This window comes from Myripristis murdjan, chromosome 5 (genome assembly GCF_902150065.1).
Source record: "Myripristis murdjan chromosome 5, fMyrMur1.1, whole genome shotgun sequence".
Lineage (NCBI taxonomy): Eukaryota > Metazoa > Chordata > Actinopteri > Holocentriformes > Holocentridae > Myripristis > Myripristis murdjan.
The window spans coordinates 20,031,108-20,052,794 of NC_043984.1; the positions used below are offsets into that span (position 1 = coordinate 20,031,108).

At 40.4% G+C, this 21,687-nt stretch overlaps 2 protein-coding genes across 3 annotated transcripts; both read right to left on the reverse strand.

The window, feature by feature from the left end:
• Positions 1-795: 795 nt before the first annotated feature.
• Positions 796-7,403, reverse strand: LOC115359266 (uncharacterized). Its single transcript, XM_030051638.1, has 6 exons — positions 7,302-7,403; positions 3,895-4,103; positions 2,392-3,365; positions 2,144-2,213; positions 1,256-1,421; positions 796-958 (listed from the first exon to the last, which is right to left on the reverse strand). Exons 2-6 carry the CDS (start codon positions 4,100-4,102, stop codon positions 796-798), a joined length of 1,581 nt encoding a protein of 526 aa, XP_029907498.1. The 5' UTR covers position 4,103; positions 7,302-7,403.
• A 1,742-nt stretch (positions 7,404-9,145) lies between these two features.
• b4galnt1b (beta-1,4-N-acetyl-galactosaminyl transferase 1b) lies at positions 9,146-21,590 on the reverse strand. Of its 2 annotated transcripts, XM_030051120.1 has the most exons (13): positions 21,365-21,590; positions 20,175-20,298; positions 19,637-19,739; positions 17,833-18,055; positions 17,527-17,703; positions 17,086-17,192; positions 16,271-16,308; positions 15,038-15,218; positions 13,739-13,831; positions 13,402-13,589; positions 13,090-13,230; positions 12,727-12,964; positions 9,146-12,189 (listed from the first exon to the last, which is right to left on the reverse strand). In XM_030051120.1, exons 4-13 carry the CDS (start codon positions 18,045-18,047, stop codon positions 11,972-11,974), a joined length of 1,596 nt encoding a protein of 531 aa, XP_029906980.1. In that variant the 5' UTR covers positions 18,048-18,055; positions 19,637-19,739; positions 20,175-20,298; positions 21,365-21,590; the 3' UTR covers positions 9,146-11,971. The 2 variants fall into 2 exon arrangements, with proteins under 2 accessions (XP_029906980.1, XP_029906981.1); XM_030051121.1 differs by lacking the exons at positions 19,637-19,739; positions 20,175-20,298; positions 21,365-21,590 and having other exon boundaries at positions 17,833-18,154.
• Between the last annotated feature and the right edge of the window lie 97 nt (positions 21,591-21,687).

Sequence of the window (21,687 nt, forward strand, 5' to 3'; positions counted from 1 at the left end):
ACACACCTACACTGTAAAACTTTTCAGTGTAAATTTACAGTAATTTACTGGCAGCAGCTTCGCCAGTAAACTACTGTATTTTTACAGTATCTAACTGTATTTTATAATTACAGTATATTACTGGAAATAAATCTACAGTTCATTGCTGTAAATTTACAAGTTTTTTTTTTTTTTTTTTTTTTTTAGTACATTACTGTCTATTTACAGTATTTATACTGTATTTGAATCTACAGTATGTATCCTGTATTTAATGATAATTACAGAATGTTACTGTAATATTACTACTAGTAGTAGTACTACTACTACCACTACTTCTACTACTACTACTAATAATAATAATGATAACAATAATAATAACAATAATAACAAAATGACAACAGGACAATATTCATTATGCAGTTCCTTTTCAAATATTTATTAAAATAAAAACAGTGCAACACAAGTAAAATTACACCTGAATAAACCTTAACTTCCTGTCTTTTTTCCTTTCTTTGTTTTGTTCTTTCAAAAAGGTTAATTTTTAATTTAAAGTACAGTGCATAATATATATGGTAACTCACTGTGACAATTTTGTTTTTGTGAGAAAGTAACATCAAACTGTTTTAACAAACCAGGAGCATAGTTTGCATAAGTGTAGCATAGGGAAGTCAACAGTAAACCAGTAAACAATTATGCAACAATTTTTCTAAACATTACTCACTCACTCAGTGAGTGAGTAAGTGAACACAGTATTTAAATGAGTGGATGGGTGAGATAGAGGGTTGTGTGTGTGTGTGTGTGTGCGCGCGTGCAAGATCACACAAAGTCCCACTTGAAGTCACTGATCTTCTTGATGAGTGTGCTGACATGCGGATTCACTGATGATGGCTTCTTTTGGACCATCTTGCCGCTTTTCTTGCTTTGTACCTTCTCACGGCTTGCTTTTGTGCCCCTCTCAGGATTGATGTCAATGCAGCTTCTGAAAAACAATAGAGAAAGACAAAAATATTTTTCTTTCTAGTGATATCGGTCTATGAGTGTGACATGTCAGATAAGAGCATGTTCAGTACAAGTAGTAATGCAGAATGTTGAACCGTGTTAAAAAGGAGTATCAGCCATAACAATATGAATAGAGGCAGTAGTTATGTTTGTAGTTGCTGTTCTTGTGTCAGAAACACCACTGGCTATCACAACAGGTTATTGGACAATGGTGTTGTGTGAAGAAAAGTCAATCAAGTCAAGCTCTGTGGTACAGTATATGTGAAAAAGAAGCTACCTCTGAATGAATTCCAGCGTGCACGCTGCATCATGTTGATAGTGTAGGTTGAAGTTGTAGTAGGAGGAGAAGACTACAGCAAGCCCAAGCACAAAGGACGTTCCTTCACATAGCACCACTTTTTCTATACTCATCATCCAACGCTGGTTCGACTGCGTCATTGGACCTAAGAAAAAGATTACAAGTTAGAAACAGTGAACAGAAATAACAAAAATAATGGAATCAATCTCTTCTGATTATTTTTGTATGACAAGTATGGTAAGTCAGTTGCTTAAAATTTGAGTCTGACAATATAAAAAAGTATATGTTTGACTAGGACAATACGATAGTTGTACTATAAGATAGGATATAACAGTCAGAACTGTAAATAAAACAATAAACATTCAATCTTAAGTATGCTTTTTGTTTGTTGTTGTTTAATAAATAATTTATATTCCATCTGCTGTTTAAACTTGTTAAACTAAATCCAAAAATGCAGGTGGGCTGAAAATGCTGAACAGAAAAATACTGAATCACGTTTACTTTAGTATTTGGGTGCATTTGCTTTTTTGCCAGGTATTGTAAAAAACAATCTCATGTGAAGTTCCAGTAAAGTAATTTAATTTGGTTTGTGTGTTTTTTGCTTTGTGAGATATTAGAAATTAGATTTATTTCCAGCAAAATTTATTATAAAACTGGCCTTAATGACAAATGGACTTAAATATTCAATTGCCATTGGCTAAGTTTGTTTGTTGCATAGAGAACACAATTACTTAAGAGGTAAGAGGCTAGTAAGAGGGCATCCTGTAAAACATACATGTGTAACCTTTACTTAACAAACTGATTTAGCAAACTATGAGTATAGCTGTCAATATTTTATTCACGTTCAAAAACAGATACTGTACTTACCAGCCACAATCAAGCGTGGTGTGTCAGGCAGTGTGACAGTCAACTGCACAATGGCTGGTGTGGCAGACACCTTAAAAAAAAAAAAAGCAAAAAAACCCAAAATGAATCATTAGACCTTGCATATACATGTTGATTGACAATCAATGGACTGGAATTTTAGAATAACGGAACAGAACTTGCATAAAGAAAAAAGAAAATGTCTAACTATAACATTGTTAAAACAGACACTGAAACAAAGATAATCTTACATCAGTTTGGATGATGAGGGCATCCAACGGCTCCTTGAAGTGTGCCATTAGGACCTGAAGGATGTTTGAAACAGTCACACTGCAGTCAGTGCTGGAGAGAACAGCCTTTACGTCATCATTTGTTGGATTTTGTTTGAAGAACTCCATGATGTTTCTGCCATGCTCTTCAAGAAAAGCCTCAATCTTTCGGACAATTGAAACATCTGTCAGCACTTCAAAATGAGTGCACATGCTCCTTGGGAAAAACAAATATGGCCATAGCTGCTTCACATCTTCCAAACTTGGAGCAGGATTTGCATTTATCATTTTGCGCTGCAAGTAATATGTCATCTCCATGAGTTTTAACACTTCTGCTCTTTCAATTCCTGAGGAACCTTCACGTGAAAAGAGCTCCATCAGCTTTTGTCTCTTATTTTCTAGAGATGCTTCTGTCTCTTCAGGTGGAAGCTCAGGCTGCCATTGTGTGCAACCGTAGGTGTCTGCAGGTCCTCGCTGTGGTTTAGTTCCATTTGCATTCTTTGATGCTCTGCGACGAGAAAGTGTGTTATTTCTGTTTAAATGTTCTATGCGTGTCTTTATTTGACACAGAAGAGATTCATAACCTGCCCCCACAGTTGTTCTTCCATCATCCATTGTATCCATAAATGACAGGGGATACTGTCGAGCTATGTCCCTTGCAATGATGAGACACTGGGCTCTGCTTGGATTCACTTCAATTTTCCGCATGTCATCAACGAGTATGCGGATCATCTGTCTCCTATCTGCTGGTGAAGGCCTTTTTCCACTCTGGATGCATGTGTTTAGACTGGGGGACATTTTGTCCCAGTTTACTTGAAAAGTGTTAGGCCAGTTTGCCTTTGCAGGCAAGGGTGACGCTGGAGGAGAGGACAAGGGACTGCTGGAAAGTGAAGAGCTTTGGTCCAGTGGGATGCATGTGGACATCTGCCTTGGTGGGACAGAAATGGACACAGGCTCTAGAATGGGGGAAATATTACATGTAAATGGATCAATATCTGGTAACATCTGTCAGTCTCATTATTGCAGGATACACAATGCTTTTTCACTTTTAACTACAAAAATATTAATACCCTATTCCGTGTTGTATGCATACAATCTCCACATTTGCCACATGATATTCTAACATGTGCAGGGCTGGGTATACAAATACTTTTCAGGCATCAAACAAATCTATACCAAGTGAATCTGCATGTTCTTCTAATTTCTGCCTCAATCTCTGTAGCTTAGTACTATGCTTATATTTCTGTGCAAAAGCTATACGTCCTTCATCAAGGTGTGATGTCATAAGCACATCTCTGCACATCATGTTATCTCATCTGATCAAATTTAATGTTCTCTACCATATGATTTTGTTTTCTTACTGCATCTTTTCTTAGTGAATTTTCCCATCATATGTGCTCTTCTGTTATTGCAATTATATCATTTTAGGTCATCATGTAGAAATTATTTTGGAAATAAGAGTCTGAAATCTGAAACCTTAAATACCTTTATGTTTCCAGGTATCCAGAAGTTTTCTGCACTGAATGGGCTTTATGAACTCTTCAATGTCTTGCTCTCTCACATACTGCAGGTCTTCCTCTGTCTCTACTCCTTGCTGTATCAACTTCTCCACCATACAACCTAGTGACTCGACAGGGATACTGGGAAGTGCAGAGAGGATGCCCTCCCTGATCACATCACTAGGCTCAAGCATCCTATAGAAATGGAAAAGAGTGGTGGAGTGAGATCACTGACAAGCCAAGCATATTATACTCTGGCAGAGGATAGTAGTCAAGTAGCGTAGTATGATCAGTGCAGACATAGTATGTACTTTCTGTGAGACAATAAACCCCCTGATCAACAAGACGGACAGATTGGCATTTTTCTGTGACAAAGTAGACAGCAGTGGCATTATGAATTAAAATTAACTTAATCCTGCCAAAGACAAGTCCTTCATCATTTTTCTCCAGGATAACACACATGTTCTTTTTATAGAGTGTGCCTTTAACATTAACTTCATGTGCTGCAACAGTACTGGTTGGCTGAAAGCTAAGAGAGGCAACTGATTCTTGTATCTTATCACTGTAGTCCTGTACAAAAAAGTCAGTGCCTCTTTCAATGGCAACACATGGTGGGAGGATATAACCAGCACTAAGATAAGCTTGCAGGAGCTGATGCCTTTCAGCAAGAGTGGAGCAGAGGTTCTTGAAGTTGTGCAGTTTGCGAGCACATTGTTTGAAATACGTATGCTTACTCTCAAATCGTAGAGTCCATAAACGTATAAGAGGGCCAAAGCGAATGGTTAGGTCTGGATAATGAGACAAATAATGATGTTTTGGTTTCAGTGGCTGATCTGGAAAACTTCCCTTTCTGCTTTGTAAATAGTCCTCTATCAAAACTTTCATATATGCTATTTGACCAGCAGTTATCTTTGGCGCACAAATCAGCTCAACTATTTGTCTAAGTTGCAGCACCAGTTGCCAGACATCATTGTCCATTGGGTTGTGAATCTTGTCCCCAATCAAGACTGGCAGAACTCTCAGTAGACACCAGTTCTGCACAGCATGCCCACTTAGTTTCTCACTTTCAGGATTTACATCACTTGGTTTGTTGTTGGCATCACTGCCAAGGTAACGAAAGTGATTTATACGGCGGTTTAGCTCTACATAACTGAACTCCTTTTGCTTTGTGATAATATGGCTGATATACAGGGCTAAATCATATGACACAACACCTTCAAACAGATCATGGCCTAAGCATGGAGGTAGACCAGGTTGGCATACGTGGAAGAAGGAAAGATCATTGAATTTTGAATCAAATTTGACACCTGCAGATGACTTTAAGCCTGATGTACTCAACTGCTGCACATGGTCATTGTAGGATTCAGGTGTCCTGATTGAGGCTTTAGCCAAGGTGGAGGAAGCGAAAGTTTCACGATCAATATGACAGAATCTGCAGAAGTGAGTACTCCTGCTAAAGTTCTCATTGAAACCACCAATATTGTGTGATCCCAAGTTGTCACCTGCGATGGCACACAGCGTGCCTCTGTACACCTGTCCATCGGACATGACCAAACCATTTTCTTCTAGATCTTTCAGATCTCTTATAAGAGAGGCAAAGACTTTGTCATGACCAAAGTATTTAAAATCTTGCTCTCGACATAATAATGCCAGTTGCATTTGATCCACACTTGACCTGTTGTGTGGTGCCACATCTGCCAGTGAAAAGTACACAGCAAGAACTTTATGCTTCTTTTTGCCTGATCCCAGTGGATTAGCAACTTCAAAGGCATCCTGATACAAGATCAGGCCCAAGGACTTTGGATCAGATTGAAACAATGCATTTTCTGCAACATTGCTACCATCCCATATATCTTCCAGTGTGTCTGTTGGTCGAGTTGGAGAAAACACCTGCTGCTTATGGGCAAGCACTTGTTGCCTGACTGATTCACACTGAAAGAGTGACCTGAGTGTCTCTGCAATGGGTACATACTGGGCAAAGCATTCCTTTCCTGATTCATTCTGTCCGAGACATATTGGAACTGGTTCAATGTATCTGAACTGACTTTTAAAAAACAACTTTCTTCTTTTATCAGTTTTTAATGTACTCATATTGCATGCCCGGAAAAGATCCTCTGATTTTAGGACATCCACAATGTTATTTATATCACCCTCAGATATATCTAGAGTCACCAACTTCTCTTTGAGCTTATGAAATAGATGAGACTGGCTGGCATCATGCACATCCTGTAAATCCTCAATAATTGTCTGGATTACTGAAGATGGGAGTAACAGTTTTGCCTGCAGTTTAAGGTAAAATAAAGCCAAACTGTTTAAGAAGAGGGATTCATCAGCACACTCAGGAAAAATATCTGATTGCTCTTCCTCTCTATCAGCATCATCCAGAACGCTCTCTTGTACACCCTTGTTCTCTGCTTGTTCACCTGAACACTCTGCCTGCATAACTTCTCCACTATCCGAGGTCAAAGAGCTTGAAATGTCTCTCACAGTGCATTGTTTGTGAGTTCTTGATAAATGGGATGAAAATGAAGACACCACATGGAACCTTTTGTCACAGTTTCTAAACGGACAAAAAACTGCCCTGCCCTCTCTAATGTGTCCCTTTAAGTGAGAGAGTAAATTTGAAATACTGTCACACCTTGTAGTGCAAAAATCCACATGACAAGACATTATGTCATTAACAGTGCATTGCCCTAAAAAGCCACTTTCATCTGATGCCCTTTGGTCTTTAGTTGGGTGATCTCTGTACACATGTGTTTTGAAAACACTTATTTTTCGGAATATGCGGTTGCAGTCAGGTAGAGCACATTTGAAGGTCAAGTTTCGGACATTCTTATGAATTTTCATATGCCTCACAAATGCAAATTTTGTTTCACAGTTATGACTACACAGTTCACAAGGAAACATTTTGGAAAATAAAATGAAAAATAATAATCATAATAATTTCTTTTGTTTTTATTTAATTATGAGGCCAATAAAATTACTTAGACTTACTACGTTTCTAAATTAGAAGTTAAAATATCTACCAGCAAAAGCAACAGTTAGTGTTTGCAATACACAATGCTGAGACGCACCAATTTTAGCTAACTAGAACTTTGCAAATAAGAAACTTTTCGCGGCTCTATTTATCCATGTGGAAACAGGCACACAAAGCACTATAGGCTAGACTTGCTATATTACTACATTACCTTCCAGCCAAAGCAACGGTGGTTTTTTAATGCTGATATAATTTGTGACAAAATGCTGACATGTTCTAATTTTAGCTAGCTTGCAAAAACGAAACTTTGCTTTGTTCTAACACTGTTCTAAAAGGCGGAAAATTCAACTGGAGAAATCCTCAAATCCTCTATCTAAATCAGAAAAGAAAAAAATGGTGAATTAATGTTAACTTACTCCGTGGAGGACGTCAGGCAGCTCCGAACATCCGTGACAAAAGGCTGAGCAAGTTGTCCGGTGACTGTGCCTTCGTGGTGACAGAGACTGGCTGGCAGACTTGCACCAAAGTTGAAATCAGCAAAAATAAAATGCAAGCTGCAAAAAAAACAACTTTTACCAGATAGTAAAATGGTCTTGCTATGTCAGTTGATTTTCCAATTTTAATTCCCGCACGTTTCACCTTCCCATGATGCTCAGCTGTTTACAGTATAATCTTGTAAAAAATGGCATTCTCCTAAAGTGCTGTAATTTGCTGTAATCATATTTTTTTTCTCCCAGATTGCATTGCAGTATACAGTATGATACTGTATGTCAGTAATACAGTAATTTACTGTTCAGATTTCATTGTAAATTTACATCAGAGTCTTACAGTGTACATCCTTTATGTACATAAGAATGGCCCTCTGCAGGCCTGTTATTGTGCACATAATGCACATATTTGCCTGTTTACATGCTGTAAATTCATATATTTGTTTACTTCACATTCTCATATCCTCTGCCATATGTTGCATATACATACATTTTTTTCATATTGTATATAGTTTGCTCTCATTAAGTTTCATTAAAGTCAGTTGCTATTATTTTGCACACCCCCGTTATGCTCTAATCAGAACATTTTTTTAAAATCACATTTACATGCTCTATAGTTGAAATTGTAAGTTGTGTATTCTGCAAAAACTCCTAATTGCCATGTTTGTATTCATATTGTTTTTCTCTGCTGTAAACTTTTACTATTTGCTGCTTCAACAATCCAACTTCTAACAGAGATCATTAAAGTTTAATTCTATATCAATATTATCATTATTTTTTTTTTTTGTCTTTTAAATTCTCTTTAAATTTTTTCTTTTTTCACACATGTTGCCGGTGGCAGCGTGAAAGCAGCTGGACTGTGGCGTCTGACAAAAGAACATGCCAATTAGGATTCATCTCACAGACACAGCAAAAAAGCTAGCTCTGTTTGTATAATTTAGTTCTGTATTCATGGAGTAAAGGTCTTTTTTGTTTGTTTCTGAAGACCAATGCAACTTCTCTCCATTCAGAATGTATCTCTGACCTCCACCTTACATTATCCCAAGAGAGAGACAGAAAGTGAAAGACAGTGTGTGTGTGTTTGTGTGTTTGTAGTCTGTGCAAGTGGGTGTGACCTTGTTATTCTGGGTGCAGGTGTGTCCTGGGTGCGAAAAGAGTGCTGGTTTCCTCTTCACACTTCCTGTTGCAATCAGCACTCTTCATCCTCAACCTCACAGATCCCAGATGAGAGGCTTTGAAGTGCTTACAATTATCTCTTTCACTTTAAACTGAGATGAAATACACACACACACACACACACACACACACAGTGCTGCAGGGCCTTTATTTCAGTCCCGGCAACTACATTTCAATTCTGCTATGACATAAAATGTGTCTTGGTGGGAATTGGATGTATTTTTAAATAAGGAAAAAATCCATGGAGTGTGAATTGGCTTCTCATTCTGAGGTTACTACTCTGATCTACTTACTAAGCTGACTGATCAATCACTATTCTTACTTAATATGCCTTTTCCTGATAGTGTTCATCACAATAATCTTCTTAGGTTAAGGGGTGGCTCTTGTGGCCAAAATTCAAATAAATATATGCAAAATTAAATAGCTGCTTCTCATTTAAAAACAGTCTTTTGTTGTCTTCTTAGCGCTGCTCCACTAATGCCACACTCATCATTAAATGGCAGGGGGCTAAAACGGGCTGCGTTTGGGTAACAGTATCAGGTTGCAAAATGAACAATACAGTTAAGCCTCTTTCACATAAATCTGTCCGTGAAACGTTTGAGATTTTAGTTGCTTTAATTTGCTTTGTCTTCTTCATGAAAAAAAACAAAAACAAAAAACAAAACGCTTTTTCATGGAATACATTTTGCAGGAGTTTGCCATTAGTCACAAATGGGTTAAACTGCGAGTGAACCGATGTTACCATGACAGATGTTCAACAATCATATGAATCCAAGATTTTATGATGCCAGCGCCAACTATTGCGTTTCACCCCCGCCTTTTTTTTTTTTTAAGACAGGAAAACTGATAGTTAAAACACATCACACAGTAAACCTGAAAGTAATATAAATTAGAATTACTGCCAAGCTGGAATTCATGTGCCTGCTTGAGTCCTGTGGGTAAATATGTCACAGTCTAACCTTTTGAGGAGGAGCATGGAGGAAATCAGTGACTGCACTAAGGAAACAGCAGGACCAATGCAAAGTATAGTCAGAAAATGGCAAACAGCCATTAGATGTAATTCAGTACATTTAAGTTTTAGTCATTTTGCTGTTGCTCTTGGCTGAAGCATCTTACTCTGAGTGAGCAGACAGTCACCTCAGATTCTTATATGTTGGGTTAGGGTTAGGGTTAGGGTTAGGACACACACTCGCTGTGGTGGGGCTTGAACGTGTGACCCTCTGGTTCCCAGCGCTCTCTCTCACCACTGGCTCACCCTGACACACCCACAGTGCTCAGCTTGGCACACACATTTAGGGAATCCAATGAATGTTGATTTTCACAGTTTTAATATGTCAAAAGTTGAAATTAAAAAGCAAACAATGCAGCACGTTCTGCTGTGAGCAGAAGACTCATACCAGTGACTGTTGGGTGAAGCAAGCAAGACAACACATTTCTTTATCAATGTTTGGACAACAGTGATCACTGTAAATAAATAAATAAATAAATAAATAAATAAATACCTGTGATTGGTTCAACACTAACATGAGACGCATTTTTGAACACACAGTTGCCAAGGGTGTTACATAATGGTTTCAAATAGATTTCAAAATGAAGAAACTAAGACTTATATCTCAAGTTAGGTTTTGGCCCTGTAAGTCCACAAAGCTAACATCCCATTTTGGTGAAGAAAAATCCCATAGCAGACAGAAACATCACACAAAATAGATATAGTCTCAAAATATTCCTCTCAAGATTTACAAAGGAAAATAAATCAATCAATCAATCAATAAAAATTCAGAAGTTTAATCTCTGGCACCTTGTTGCTAATAACAAATGACAGTTAAAAACTCATTTTGAAGTCGGACTTAAGAAACAATAGTTTGATACAAGGGCGCCATCTAAAGGCCATGGTATAAAAGAACAGCATAACCACTTCTTCAGGCAGGAGTGTGTCCTCGCCCCCAGATACGACCCTTGACAGAGGAGCTGTCAGTAGAAAACGTGATTTTTCAGCCTCGGTGCGTCACGATCTCACTTCACCGTCTCATTTCCAAAATATCACGACGCACTGCTCAGCTTTCCTTCCATGCTCTAACGTGCACCGTGTGTCACCTATTCCATTACATGATCTAACTGTGCAACCCATATCCAGTCTGTCTCAGTGTGCACCCCACCCGCCCACCACCCCCACCCTTCTTTTTTTCCTGTTAGGATGAGGAAATATATACATGCACTTTGGTCAATCCAACTTGTCTGTTAGGCAGCGTGTACAAATGCAATCACTTTCAGTGTCATTCATTGGCGTGCATGGACAGAAATGTTCCTCTTCTTAGATACTTGCTGAAGAAACTGGAGAGTGACACACTGCAGAAGACAAGGACAAAAACAAGGCTGTTCCCAGATCAGCTAGTACCAGGTCTGACTCCGGATAGGTGGGATGCAAAGTTTCTCCTCATCAGTTGTAAAGCACTCACAAATAACACAAGGGATCCTGGGTCAGGGAAGGGAAACTCAATACCACTAACAAATAAGAAGTAAACACACCCCAAACCCGCAGCCAAACCTTTGGCACATCCAGTCACGGAGCTTAGGTACCACACGTTAAAAGTTTGAAACGCGTTCTTCATATGGCATTGGTAAAAGGGGTACCTATGCCCTGTGTCTACAAGATTGTCACTTTCTGGGAGGTGTCTCTTGTCCTTGCCAATAGTGAGTCCTTACTCTCAGATTCTGCCACAACTGCTTTTCCGAGCTCAGTCTTTTAACATAGTGCAAGTTGAACAGAGGACGCATGTACCTCGACTCGCTTCAAAACGGTATGAAAATGAAATGATTGATTCCTTTTCCATGCCACCTGTTGGGTTCTAGCTTTTTCTCAGGTCTTGGTCTCTAATAACAGAATCACTCAGTAAGGTCTTGCCAGATAAGATTTGAGAAACACCAAGCACAATCTCCTCATAACCTTGAGTCAATCGATCAAGAGTATGATGAGCTATGCTACCAGTAAAGAGAAAGAACGATGGCATTGATTTGCAATCAACTGGATCTAGGTATATAAACAAGACGATATGTTTGCACTACAATTGATTGTAAAATGTTCTTTTAATTCTTTGTATTTTCACTGTTTTACAGTCAGCACTCCAGGATAGAGCCTGAGCTTTCCTATCTGTCCTCTGGAAGGACAGATAAGTGAGGGACTGTTAGCTGTGCAGTCATGATTGTTAAGGACAGAATGAACAGGCTAAAGCTGCTCTAATGGCACAGTCTCTCTACAGCGCCGGCTGAAAGACCACGGACTAGGTTGTCAAGGGGAGGTGTAAAAATCGGTGGTCTGAAATCTTATCTGACGGGACACACTGGAGGAGAACGTCTTTGGCAACTCAGGAAAGAGCAGGAATCTGGTAGAGAGAGAGAGAGGTGAGGTCGGAGGAGAGGAGGAATCAATTGTGAGTCAAACACTGAAATCGGTTCTTGAAGAACAGGAGGCCATTTTTAGTATGCGTGGCATCTGAGGAGGCTGATGGGTAACGGAACTTAGCGTAAGTCTTGTCGCTCTCCGATTGGCTGACCCAAGGAAGTTTGATCTTGGTTGCGTGATTGACAATGACATCATCACAAGATCCCACATGGAGGGAACCCAGGCCATCGATGAAAAACTCTGCAGAGCATACAAAAACAAAATTCAGCAAAACAACTAGAGATATGACTTAATAGTGTATGTTTAATCACCTTATGCGTTCAGTTCAAATTTTGATTTGTGCTCTAACTACTTAGAACAATTGCAATTACTGATTTAGACTGGTTAAAGGAACAGTTCACCCAAAATGCAGAAGCGATTTTCCCCATCCAGATAGTTTGTGTGATTTGGCAAGCCTTCAAATCTGTGGTGACCTTGCCAGTCTCTGCCAGAACTTCTAGCAGTCATGTATTTTCTACAGAAGAACACCAGCAAAGTGTATCAATCCACCTCAAAAAGTATAGGTATTGATGCAGTTTGTGTTCTTTGCCAGGAAATAGTCCCTCCCCCCCAATTTTTTTTTTTTTTTTTTTTACCCACGATAGGTGTGAAAAAATGTGGAAAAACTCAGCAAATCACAAAGGACTATCTGGATGGATTGATTGCACCTGGGCACTAAGGGTAAGAGGGAAAAAAAAACAAAAAACTATAGCCTTGGGAGGTATTGTGCTGACTCACCCAGGTGAGCCACCCTGGCCAAGCGTGGGTCAAAGCCCACCTGCTGAACCTTATCAGTGCGAGCCAGGAAGAAGTTGATGACCCCGTCTGTGACAACACAATTTGGGAAACCCTGGATAACATGGTGAAATCCTCTCCTCATGTGTAAACAGTCACCATCGTCCTCCCCTGGCTCGATGGATATGGTCTGTCTGTAGGTGGCAGTATACCCTGTTGCCTCTCGCACTGCACCGCCCACCTGCACAGACACACATGAATACCACATTACCACAAACAATCTAAACCACATGGGGATGGTGTAGTTGTCGAGAAATCGCTCATATTTCTGAGTTACATGGAAACATTAAATCCTTTGTCCCTCACCAGATCAAGAGTGGTTCTTTCCAAAACATCCACAAGCTTCTCCAGCTTGGTGTTGGATGTGAAGATGAAGTCATCATCTACCCACAGCACATACTTTGTGGTCACCTGGGAGACAGCCAGGTTTCGTCCGGCAAACCAGCCCTATGACACAGAAAACCAACCTTGAGATCCAAAAAACATAAACAGCAACAGCTGGGGACTGAATTCATATTTTCTGTCTGATCGAGTGAATCTTTGCACATGTGTTTTTATATTGTTATTTACAATATTACACTGAAATGATACAACATACACTACAATGTACATCCATACCTTTCCAAAAGGCATAATGTAATGTTCGATGTAGGGTCCAGAGACAGTTTTGGGATTTTCACTGTCATCAGCAATTACTATGGTTACAGTAGGATAGTATCTTCTCACACTGTCGATAAGATCTTGAAGCTTATCATAACGTAGGAAGGTTTTTGTAGCTATGGTAACAAGGGCGCTGACATTGTATTCTGCAGGGAAAGGAAGTTAGAGGGAAAAAAATGAGATTTTTAGCAAACACCAGGGCAAATTTAAGAAGAAACAAGTGTATTGTTCTGTATTTATACGATGGCATGAGTTGACTTTGCTCAAGGGCACTGCAGATGTTGTCATGTTGTACCTCCTTTGGGTCCTGTGTTGTAGAGTTTGGGGGTTACACCATGACGGATCTTGATGACAAACATGGCTTGGTGTCCTTCTGTCTCAAATTGCACTATAAGACAGCAAAAAATAGTTTCAATGACTTTGATTATTCTAAAGATATCAAACCCTTTTCAATTAAAAAAGGACTCCTAGCAGCCTGCCTGTCTGGCTGCCTGTGAAGATTTGACAGCATCTATTTTAAGCAAAACTGAACTTTGGTAGAGTGTTGTCTAGTTATGTGGGCATTATTTAAGTCCAGATGGTGTTTGAATTTCCCCATTAGTTGCTACATGTCCTCAGGGATGCTAATTCACAACACTGTGTGCACTTCATTCACTTCCATAGCACAGAAAAACAGATGCCAAAGTACATTTTTAGCGCATTAATCAAACACGAACAAAACAGATTATGCCAATATAAAAAACAAAAATCAAAAAAGTACCTATGTTTTTGAGGAAATTATATGGCTCTTTTCTTGCTATTCTCCTATTTGAATTAGAAAGTACATTCGGCAGGTAGCATCTGCAGGTGACCTCCGCATAGTACTTAAACTGCACTTTCACAAATAATTGAAATTACACACAAAAGGGTACCAGGAGTTGTTAATTTATGTTGACATAACTGGCTTTGTTAGTGTTCCTAAGGTGCTAAAAATACTTTTTGCCTAGAAGTGAATGGAGAGATTTAAAGACAGTATTGTGGATTAGCAGTCCAGGGAAGCACACACCAACTAATGAGGATCGTTCACCACCATGTAGACTCATCTCATAGCCCAAATCTCTCCCAAATTTTGTATCATCCACTTTAGCATTTATATTCTGCACCAGGTTGTAAAATTAACACCTGCCAAGTGCGTGTATAATGTCTCTTTGGCAGCGTCACTAATTTTTGAGACATTGACATCTGAATCAGGCAGTAACATACAACCTTTAGTCTTTGCCTGTTCTTAAACTTTGTCCCTGTTGAGCAATGGTGACCAGGAGCCAAGCACATCAAAGCAAAACAATGGCTCTGGGGACACATTGCAGAGCAAAATAAAAAAGGAAGATGAAGACAAAAAATACCTGTAAGTGTAAATGAAGCACATCACATTAAAAACAAAAGAAACACCTTTTAATTTAATCTACCCACACAGCACCTGATTCTGTATACAACTGGGTGGCATATTCTGTGAAAAATGTATTGTCGTCCACTTGGCCAGTGAAAATTAGGTGAGCCAAAAGTTAATTTTGGACAGTGCTCTGCACCCAAAATAGGCAGAGGAGCGAGGCCTCACCTGTGTCTGCAGTGCTGGGGTGGAACAGTGTGTTAGTGTAGGTGACAAACTGCAGCTGTCGATTCAGGTTGGGTAGGAGGCTGCTGGACAGGGTCATGTGCATCTCGCCATCTCCTTTCACTTTCACCCCATCTACCTCCGCTGCCAGGTTCAGCGTTCCCAGAGTGGCAGTGATGTTTACCTATGACAGCAAGAAAACAGGTGGGATTAAAGGACAATAGATGATAGACGTTAACATAAAGGCATAGATTTGTCCCTCAGCCGATGAACTTGGCTGGATTGGTTTGCATCTGTTTGTCTTCCAAACTTCCAAATGGACACTTTCCATTTGGAACCTGCATTCCCAACAAATTTGGTGGGAAGGTTGGTTATGGACCAAGAAAGAGGTGATGAACTTTTCACACCCCTTGGCCAGAAGGGAACGTGGTGGTGGTCAGGTATGTCACGAGCCATGGAAGACCAGCAGCAGGTTCACTCCTGCAAACAGTGTGCACCGTTCTGCTGCGGTTTCCAAATTAAACAACATTGTTCATCAAATCAGTGTGAAACAGTGTGCAAGGGGCTTTGAGGTATGTATTCTCTCATTTGGTGGGTGTATCAAAGTTGTTACCCAATCAGCAGCAAAGTGTATATAAACCCCGCAGTATTAAAAAGACAGTGTGCACAATGGATTCAATTATGCTGGTGTAACACTATAGGCTGTTCAATGCACCACCATTTCCGTTCAAACAAACATTTTACTACGTGAACACGGCCCAGATTAACTTTTTATGCTGTTCAGCCAAAACCAGGTGTGACACTGGGCATGCCACAGCACAAAAAATAATATAACTTCCCACTTTAGCGTAACACCACAAAATATTGACAGAGAGGATTTCACCATGTTATCCAGGGTTTCCCAAATTGTGTGACAAGGTTTGTTGAAAGCTGAGGAACAACATCTTCACTTTTCACTCGCTGGGCCACACTGGCTTCCCCCCAGACCACGGCTGCTCGGCATTGTAGCCGAGTACATCCCTTTGTTTAGCGATCTGTTATATTCTACCATATTAAGTGAATGAAAAACTGTTTTTAGTCGACAATGGGTGTTTTAGATCCTGCTGCCACACATGGTACTGATCAAAGTGGGGGTCAGTGGTTACTTGTCTACTTAACAATATGCTGACATAAACCAGCATTGCTTCACATGATAGGGCAAACTAAAAATAAAGACAAACATTGTGAAATACTTACTGAGTAATGTTCCCTGGGAGCATCTTGTAAGGCCAACCCTGAAAATGAATACATATGATTACAATTTAAGGGCTTATTTTTGGTACTGCCACAAACACATTATTTATCCACTTCCTGTCAGCAGACAGAAGACAATAAATGCACTCGTGAGAGTAAGCACGCTACCATAACTCTTGCAAAGGACAGACCACATCTTTTTCTGCAGTTTTTACAGCGCATAGACATGAGACATTAGACATAATACATCAAAGCATTCAGCGCATGCCCTACTTCTTGTCTGTGTGATACTTTTTATAGTTTCTGAGTACTTCTTTGTGATTCGTTTCCCAACGCACACAAATGGCACAATGTTCAAAGAGGGTGATGTCATCACCCTCTTTGGACAGCTGCACATTGTTAAAAGAACACAGGGCCAGCTGTGGGGCACACACACACACACACACACACACACACACACACACAATGCAGACACAATCACAAACACACTCCCTTAAACCTCCACATTTGAAAGGCAAAGAGAAGGAGGGATGCGGGACGAGTGAGAGGGAAAGAAACAGATGAGAGTTGGAGGGGTGAATTAAAAACACAACATGACACTCACAATCATGCAACTCTGTTTCAAAACATACCTAATCTAATTTGCTTTTACATCAGTGTAGTTTAACCCAGTCTATTCACGTACACCTCGCCAAACCCAACCCCACCTGAGCACTTAGACGGCGATATGATTAATTTATGTGGCAAGGTTTTTCTGCTGCCATCTAATTTTACAAATCATTATTTCAGAATGTTACACTTCCTATCTGGAGCCTTACCAGGGATGAGGACTGTTTTCAGGGGCCGCACCTCCACTCCCTGTGTTGGATACTGTAATGGACTGTTGGCCTCTGCAACTATTAGTACATCTGCAGGGGTCTGAGACCTGCGGGGTCAGAAAAAGCCAAACCTGGATAAAAGCTTTCATAACTGCAGACATTTCATAACTGTGTACAGAAGACAGGAATTTTCTTGACTTCATTATTACTTTGAGTGATCTGGAGCCGATTTAAGATTTAGCTACACCGTAAACATGAGACAACTGGGTTTACAAGATCAGGTGCTAGATACAACACATCATGTTGAATTATAATGATATTCCGAGTGTTTTACTAATAAGATGAGATGGCATTCCATCACCATTCTTTTGATCTGACAGCGACTGAATATTTGTCCGATCACTTAATCATTTCACTTGTCTGTTCTACATTGACCTTTACCTCATCTGGAAACTCTGGTATTCCTTAGCCCGTCTTCTCTTCATTTCCTCCAGCTCAGAGGCCTCAAAGGCAGTGTGCAGTGGGTGAGCCGACACCCGTGGGAATAAGAGCTGGGCGAAGGGCAAGTTTACGCCCCCACTCTCACCCTCGCATACACACCCATTACGTGCAAGCAGACTGGGGGAATCATAATAGACACACATATGTAAGGAAATCAGTTACTTCAGACAGTCTTGGCTTCGTTCTGTTGTTGTGAGCTGGTTTCATGCGTGGTACGGGATAAATGATGCTCTTGCTTACTCTCACCTTGCCACACTCTCCCTCAAGCGATAGGGGATGTTGCCCAGTCGATGGTCTGGTTCTGGCAGTCTCTCCTCTAGGTGCCTCTCTACCACTGGCCCCGGTCGCTGCCACACATCCACTGTGGTGTAGGCCCGGGTGGGCCAGGAGTGGAGGAGGGCCAACACCAGCACCACCGACACCAAGATGGCCAGCAACACTGTCTTCCTCAGAGAGCGCATCCTAAAACCTGCCACAAAGCAGAAAAGCAAGCAAGAGATTATCTCATTACCTCAGCACTGGGCTGTAAAGTATTCTCCGGATATTTCACTTGGAGGCACAAAGCAAATGGATGCAGAACCATTTATCTAATGAAGTAATCTAGAAGATGGTATCTAGCACATTATCAGTGTTTTCTAGGGACCCCCAAAGGCCCTTTAGGGGGCTCCAGTGGGTACCTCCCAAGAACTGAAATGTTCACTGTTGTGATCATAAATTTCTCTCTCACCACAATTAGCTGCCCTCATACAGTAGAGAAAGTTCTAAATGTCAAATCAATAGCAACAGAAATCTTCCCATATGGGTTATAAAATGGTAGTCTGAGGCCAGAGATGGCTCCATTACTTGTGCAACGTTGTAAACACCCTTGGCATCTCACAAGGTCAGAGAGATGATAACAGCCATCATTAGGTATTAGGACTTCTTGCTCTCGAAGTGCATCTATTCATGAGATTTTTCAACTGTTTATTCTCAGGAGAGAGAGAAAAATGAAGTTGCCAATAACAAATAATAATAAGATGCTGCACATTGTACTTAAAATCATCATACATTCAGAGGTGGAGCATAATGGTTTGTGGCACTAGCCTGAAAGAGTATTGTTACTAGCCCAATATTAATATTTAAGAGTGATGCTCAACAATTTTAAAGTTAACAAATTTGCATTGAGAAAAAAGACACAAAGTCAGAGTTCTAAAATTCCACTTCAATTGTTTGGTCCCCAGGTTTCCTCTTACCTCCTCCCTCTTCTCCTCCCTTTTATTCCCCTCGCCTCACCTACTCTACTCCTCTGTCCTCACTTCCTCTCTACCTCCCCCATCACATCTTCTCTGCTACTTTGAAACTTGATGTTCCAGTTTCCATAACCTTGCCGGCAAACATCTATACCTTCCAGCCATCTTGAAAAACTCCAACGCTATTTTCGTACAATTTCTGGACAATTTCTTAGCTGGTAATAGTGGTGATGTGTCAGTGTGTATGTGTGTGTGAGGGAGAGAGGGAGAGAGAGAGAGAGAGAGAGAGAGAGAGAGAGAGAGAGAGAGAGAGAGAGAGAGAGAGAGAGAGCATATAATAATCAATATATTTTGCTTTGCTGTTCTCTTAACTAATGAAGAACTTCATTGCAGCACGCTGACAAGCTGACAGGACTTCAGTTTTAACGGTGAGCTGCACAGATAATGCACAGGCGACTAGACAATTGCTGTTATTTGTTTGATGCCTTAACTATATGTTGAAAAATAGAATTTCTATATGGAAGTCTCTTTTTGTCTGGAAGTCTCTTATATGCAAAGAGATAGTGTAGTGCTTCAACTTCTCATCTCTCAGTTTAAATTATAGAAGTTAAATCACAACTTACATTTGCATATCTTACATTTCTAACCTGTCCTGCTAATTGGCATTTTTGTCTTTTTCTCAATTCATCCATTATTTTACTCTGTGTATGTCCAGCACTTTGTAACTCTGTTTTGAAAAGTGCTGTATGAATAGAGTTATTATTATTTTTAATTTCCAGCCTTACGTACATGCTTTAAAAGTATTTAGGGAGAAAATATACCCCACTGCCTCTACCCAGTCAATGAAAGGTCTTCCTCTGTAGGCACCTGCATCTCCATAAACCATGTAGATTGTGCACTTGTATGGGTGAGTGCTTCCCCCATCTGAAAACAGCGACAAATAAGGAGAGCGGACAAATAACATCAGTCATGTGAATATTTGAATTGTACTAACTGACACAGATGGAATAAAAGAGATTACAACATCACAGAGCAGTTACAAATTAATTATCCTCTGCACAAAACCACCTTCATGCATGCAGACTAAACTTCATCAGCTGCTTGCGTCGTCTTAAAGCCCCCAAGGGAAATCCCATAAGGTTTGGGCATGACCACCATAGTGTGGTCAATTGGAAGAAATCAATGAGGGAAAGACCATAAACATTAGCGCTCAGCTGGCTGTTCTGACCCCAAGCACTTACACATCACTCAGAGGAAATGGTTCCTCAAAGTGCTTTGTTGAAAAGCGCTGCCCTGTGCCATTTGCAATGTACAGCGAGTGTGCATTAAAAAGACCAGCTCACTGTTCACCGAACTCACTAGTGGATTTTTTCAGAAAGTGGGTAGCTGAGTCCCTTAAGTAACTTTCTTCACAGGAGCAGCAGATGCAGGAGAAAAAGTGAGATCTGGTCTTCACAGCAGCACATGGCATGTGGTCTCATCTCTGGACAAAATAAATTAAGATGAGATAATTATGCAATTGTGTCCCCACCCAGAGTCCCGACTGTTCATACCGTTACTTTCAAATAATGACAATGTTGTAACCAAAGCATAAATAGCACATTTACACATAAGCTCTAGCCAACATAAAAAGAAACAAATCTCATATAATTAAAACAATAAGTTATATCCCATACAAGTGCTGATTCAAGACAGGCTAGCTGAGTCAAGGCGTGATATGTCTTACTAAGCCTGTGAGAATAGGGACTGTAGTTTATGCCCAGCCTTATGGCCCTGCAAATGGCTTTAACCAGCAGGCTATAGCCCGAAATGATGAGTAAAACTTGTGTTTGTACTGACGGTGAGCTGGGATGGCTGGGCTCCATATCCTGGCCATTCAAGCAAGAAGTGCGAGATTAAATCTAACTCAGGACATCTTCAGATTGTGCTGTATCCTTGAATTATGCTGAGGATGCGGCTAGGAGGAAGTTAGGAGTGAGGTAGACATGTATGGCCCACTGAGTCCCTCCCGAAGTGCGTGATGCTTCTGCTGCCTCCTCTGTATCCATCCAAATTATGGCTTTATAAAACTGCCGCATTTTGCCAGTCGCTCCCCATCACTTACTCTTCCCTACCACCCAGGATCACTTACACATAAGAATAATGTCAAAGTAATGCAATCATCTGTGCAATAATCCAGTGCAGCGGGCAGAAACGCCTGGTAGCAGCTTCAGCCACTCTGAGAAAGGCCTGCAGGTGGTGAACAATATTGGAGAAAATATATATATCTAAATATATCTGCCAGCACAGCTCTGCCTTCCCGTTATACCGTTAGATTTTTGGAGAAAATTGATCACAAACATACTGCCTTTGCAAGCCTGTCCCGGAAACCAATTAATTAGCCTGTCTTATAAAAGGTGTCGTTTTTTTTTTTAATCTGCAGAGAAATATCGTCTAGGGCTCGTTTAATGTCCAAAATAGCGTCAAATATGACGTCCTAAAGATATCCAGCCTTAGCTTTAGGCCTATTCTTACAGACAAATCAGCTCTATGAACAGGCAATAGCTCACCTCAAATGAAAGACGCACGTAAGCTGTTTCACCTACCGCCTCGGTGGGGGTCGCTCCCTTTAAATCTTTGCATCAATCTCGCAAATGCAGTTTAATTTTAGAGATGCACCGGTAAACAAAATCATCAGCAGTACATCCCCATAAGCTAATTCCGATGGACGGACGCTCCCCTGCAGCAATGTTGTGGGCGCAGCGCGCTGTCAGGACTCCTGGTAACCGCGGTCAATCACACGCATACACATACACACACACACACACACACACACACACACGCACACACACTCACACACTCTCACGCAGCAGCATCATGGAGCTCCTGCGTC

What these genes read in the sequence shown, in the direction of transcription:
- b4galnt1b (XM_030051120.1), bottom strand. Translation starts at nt 18,047, where the DNA reads ATGCGCTCTCTGAGGAAGACAGTGTTGCTGGCCATCTTGGTGTCGGTG. An exon ending in GAAAACAGTCCTCATCCCTG is followed by an intron (nt 16,309 to 17,085) that starts GTAAGGCTCCAG and finishes ATTCATTTTCAG; the next exon opens with GGTTGGCCTTACAAGATGCT. An exon ending in CTCCCAGGGAACATTACTCA is followed by an intron (nt 15,219 to 16,270) that starts GTAAGTATTTCA and finishes TTGCTGTCATAG; the next exon opens with GTAAACATCACTGCCACTCT.
- LOC115359266 (XM_030051638.1), bottom strand. Translation starts at nt 4,102, where the DNA reads ATGCTTGAGCCTAGTGATGTGATCAGGGAGGGCATCCTCTCTGCACTT. An exon ending in GGATACCTGGAAACATAAAG is followed by an intron (nt 3,366 to 3,894) that starts GTATTTAAGGTT and finishes CCCCCATTCTAG; the next exon opens with AGCCTGTGTCCATTTCTGTC. An exon ending in ACCACGCTTGATTGTGGCTG is followed by an intron (nt 1,422 to 2,143) that starts GTAAGTACAGTA and finishes TCTTTTTCTTAG; the next exon opens with GTCCAATGACGCAGTCGAAC.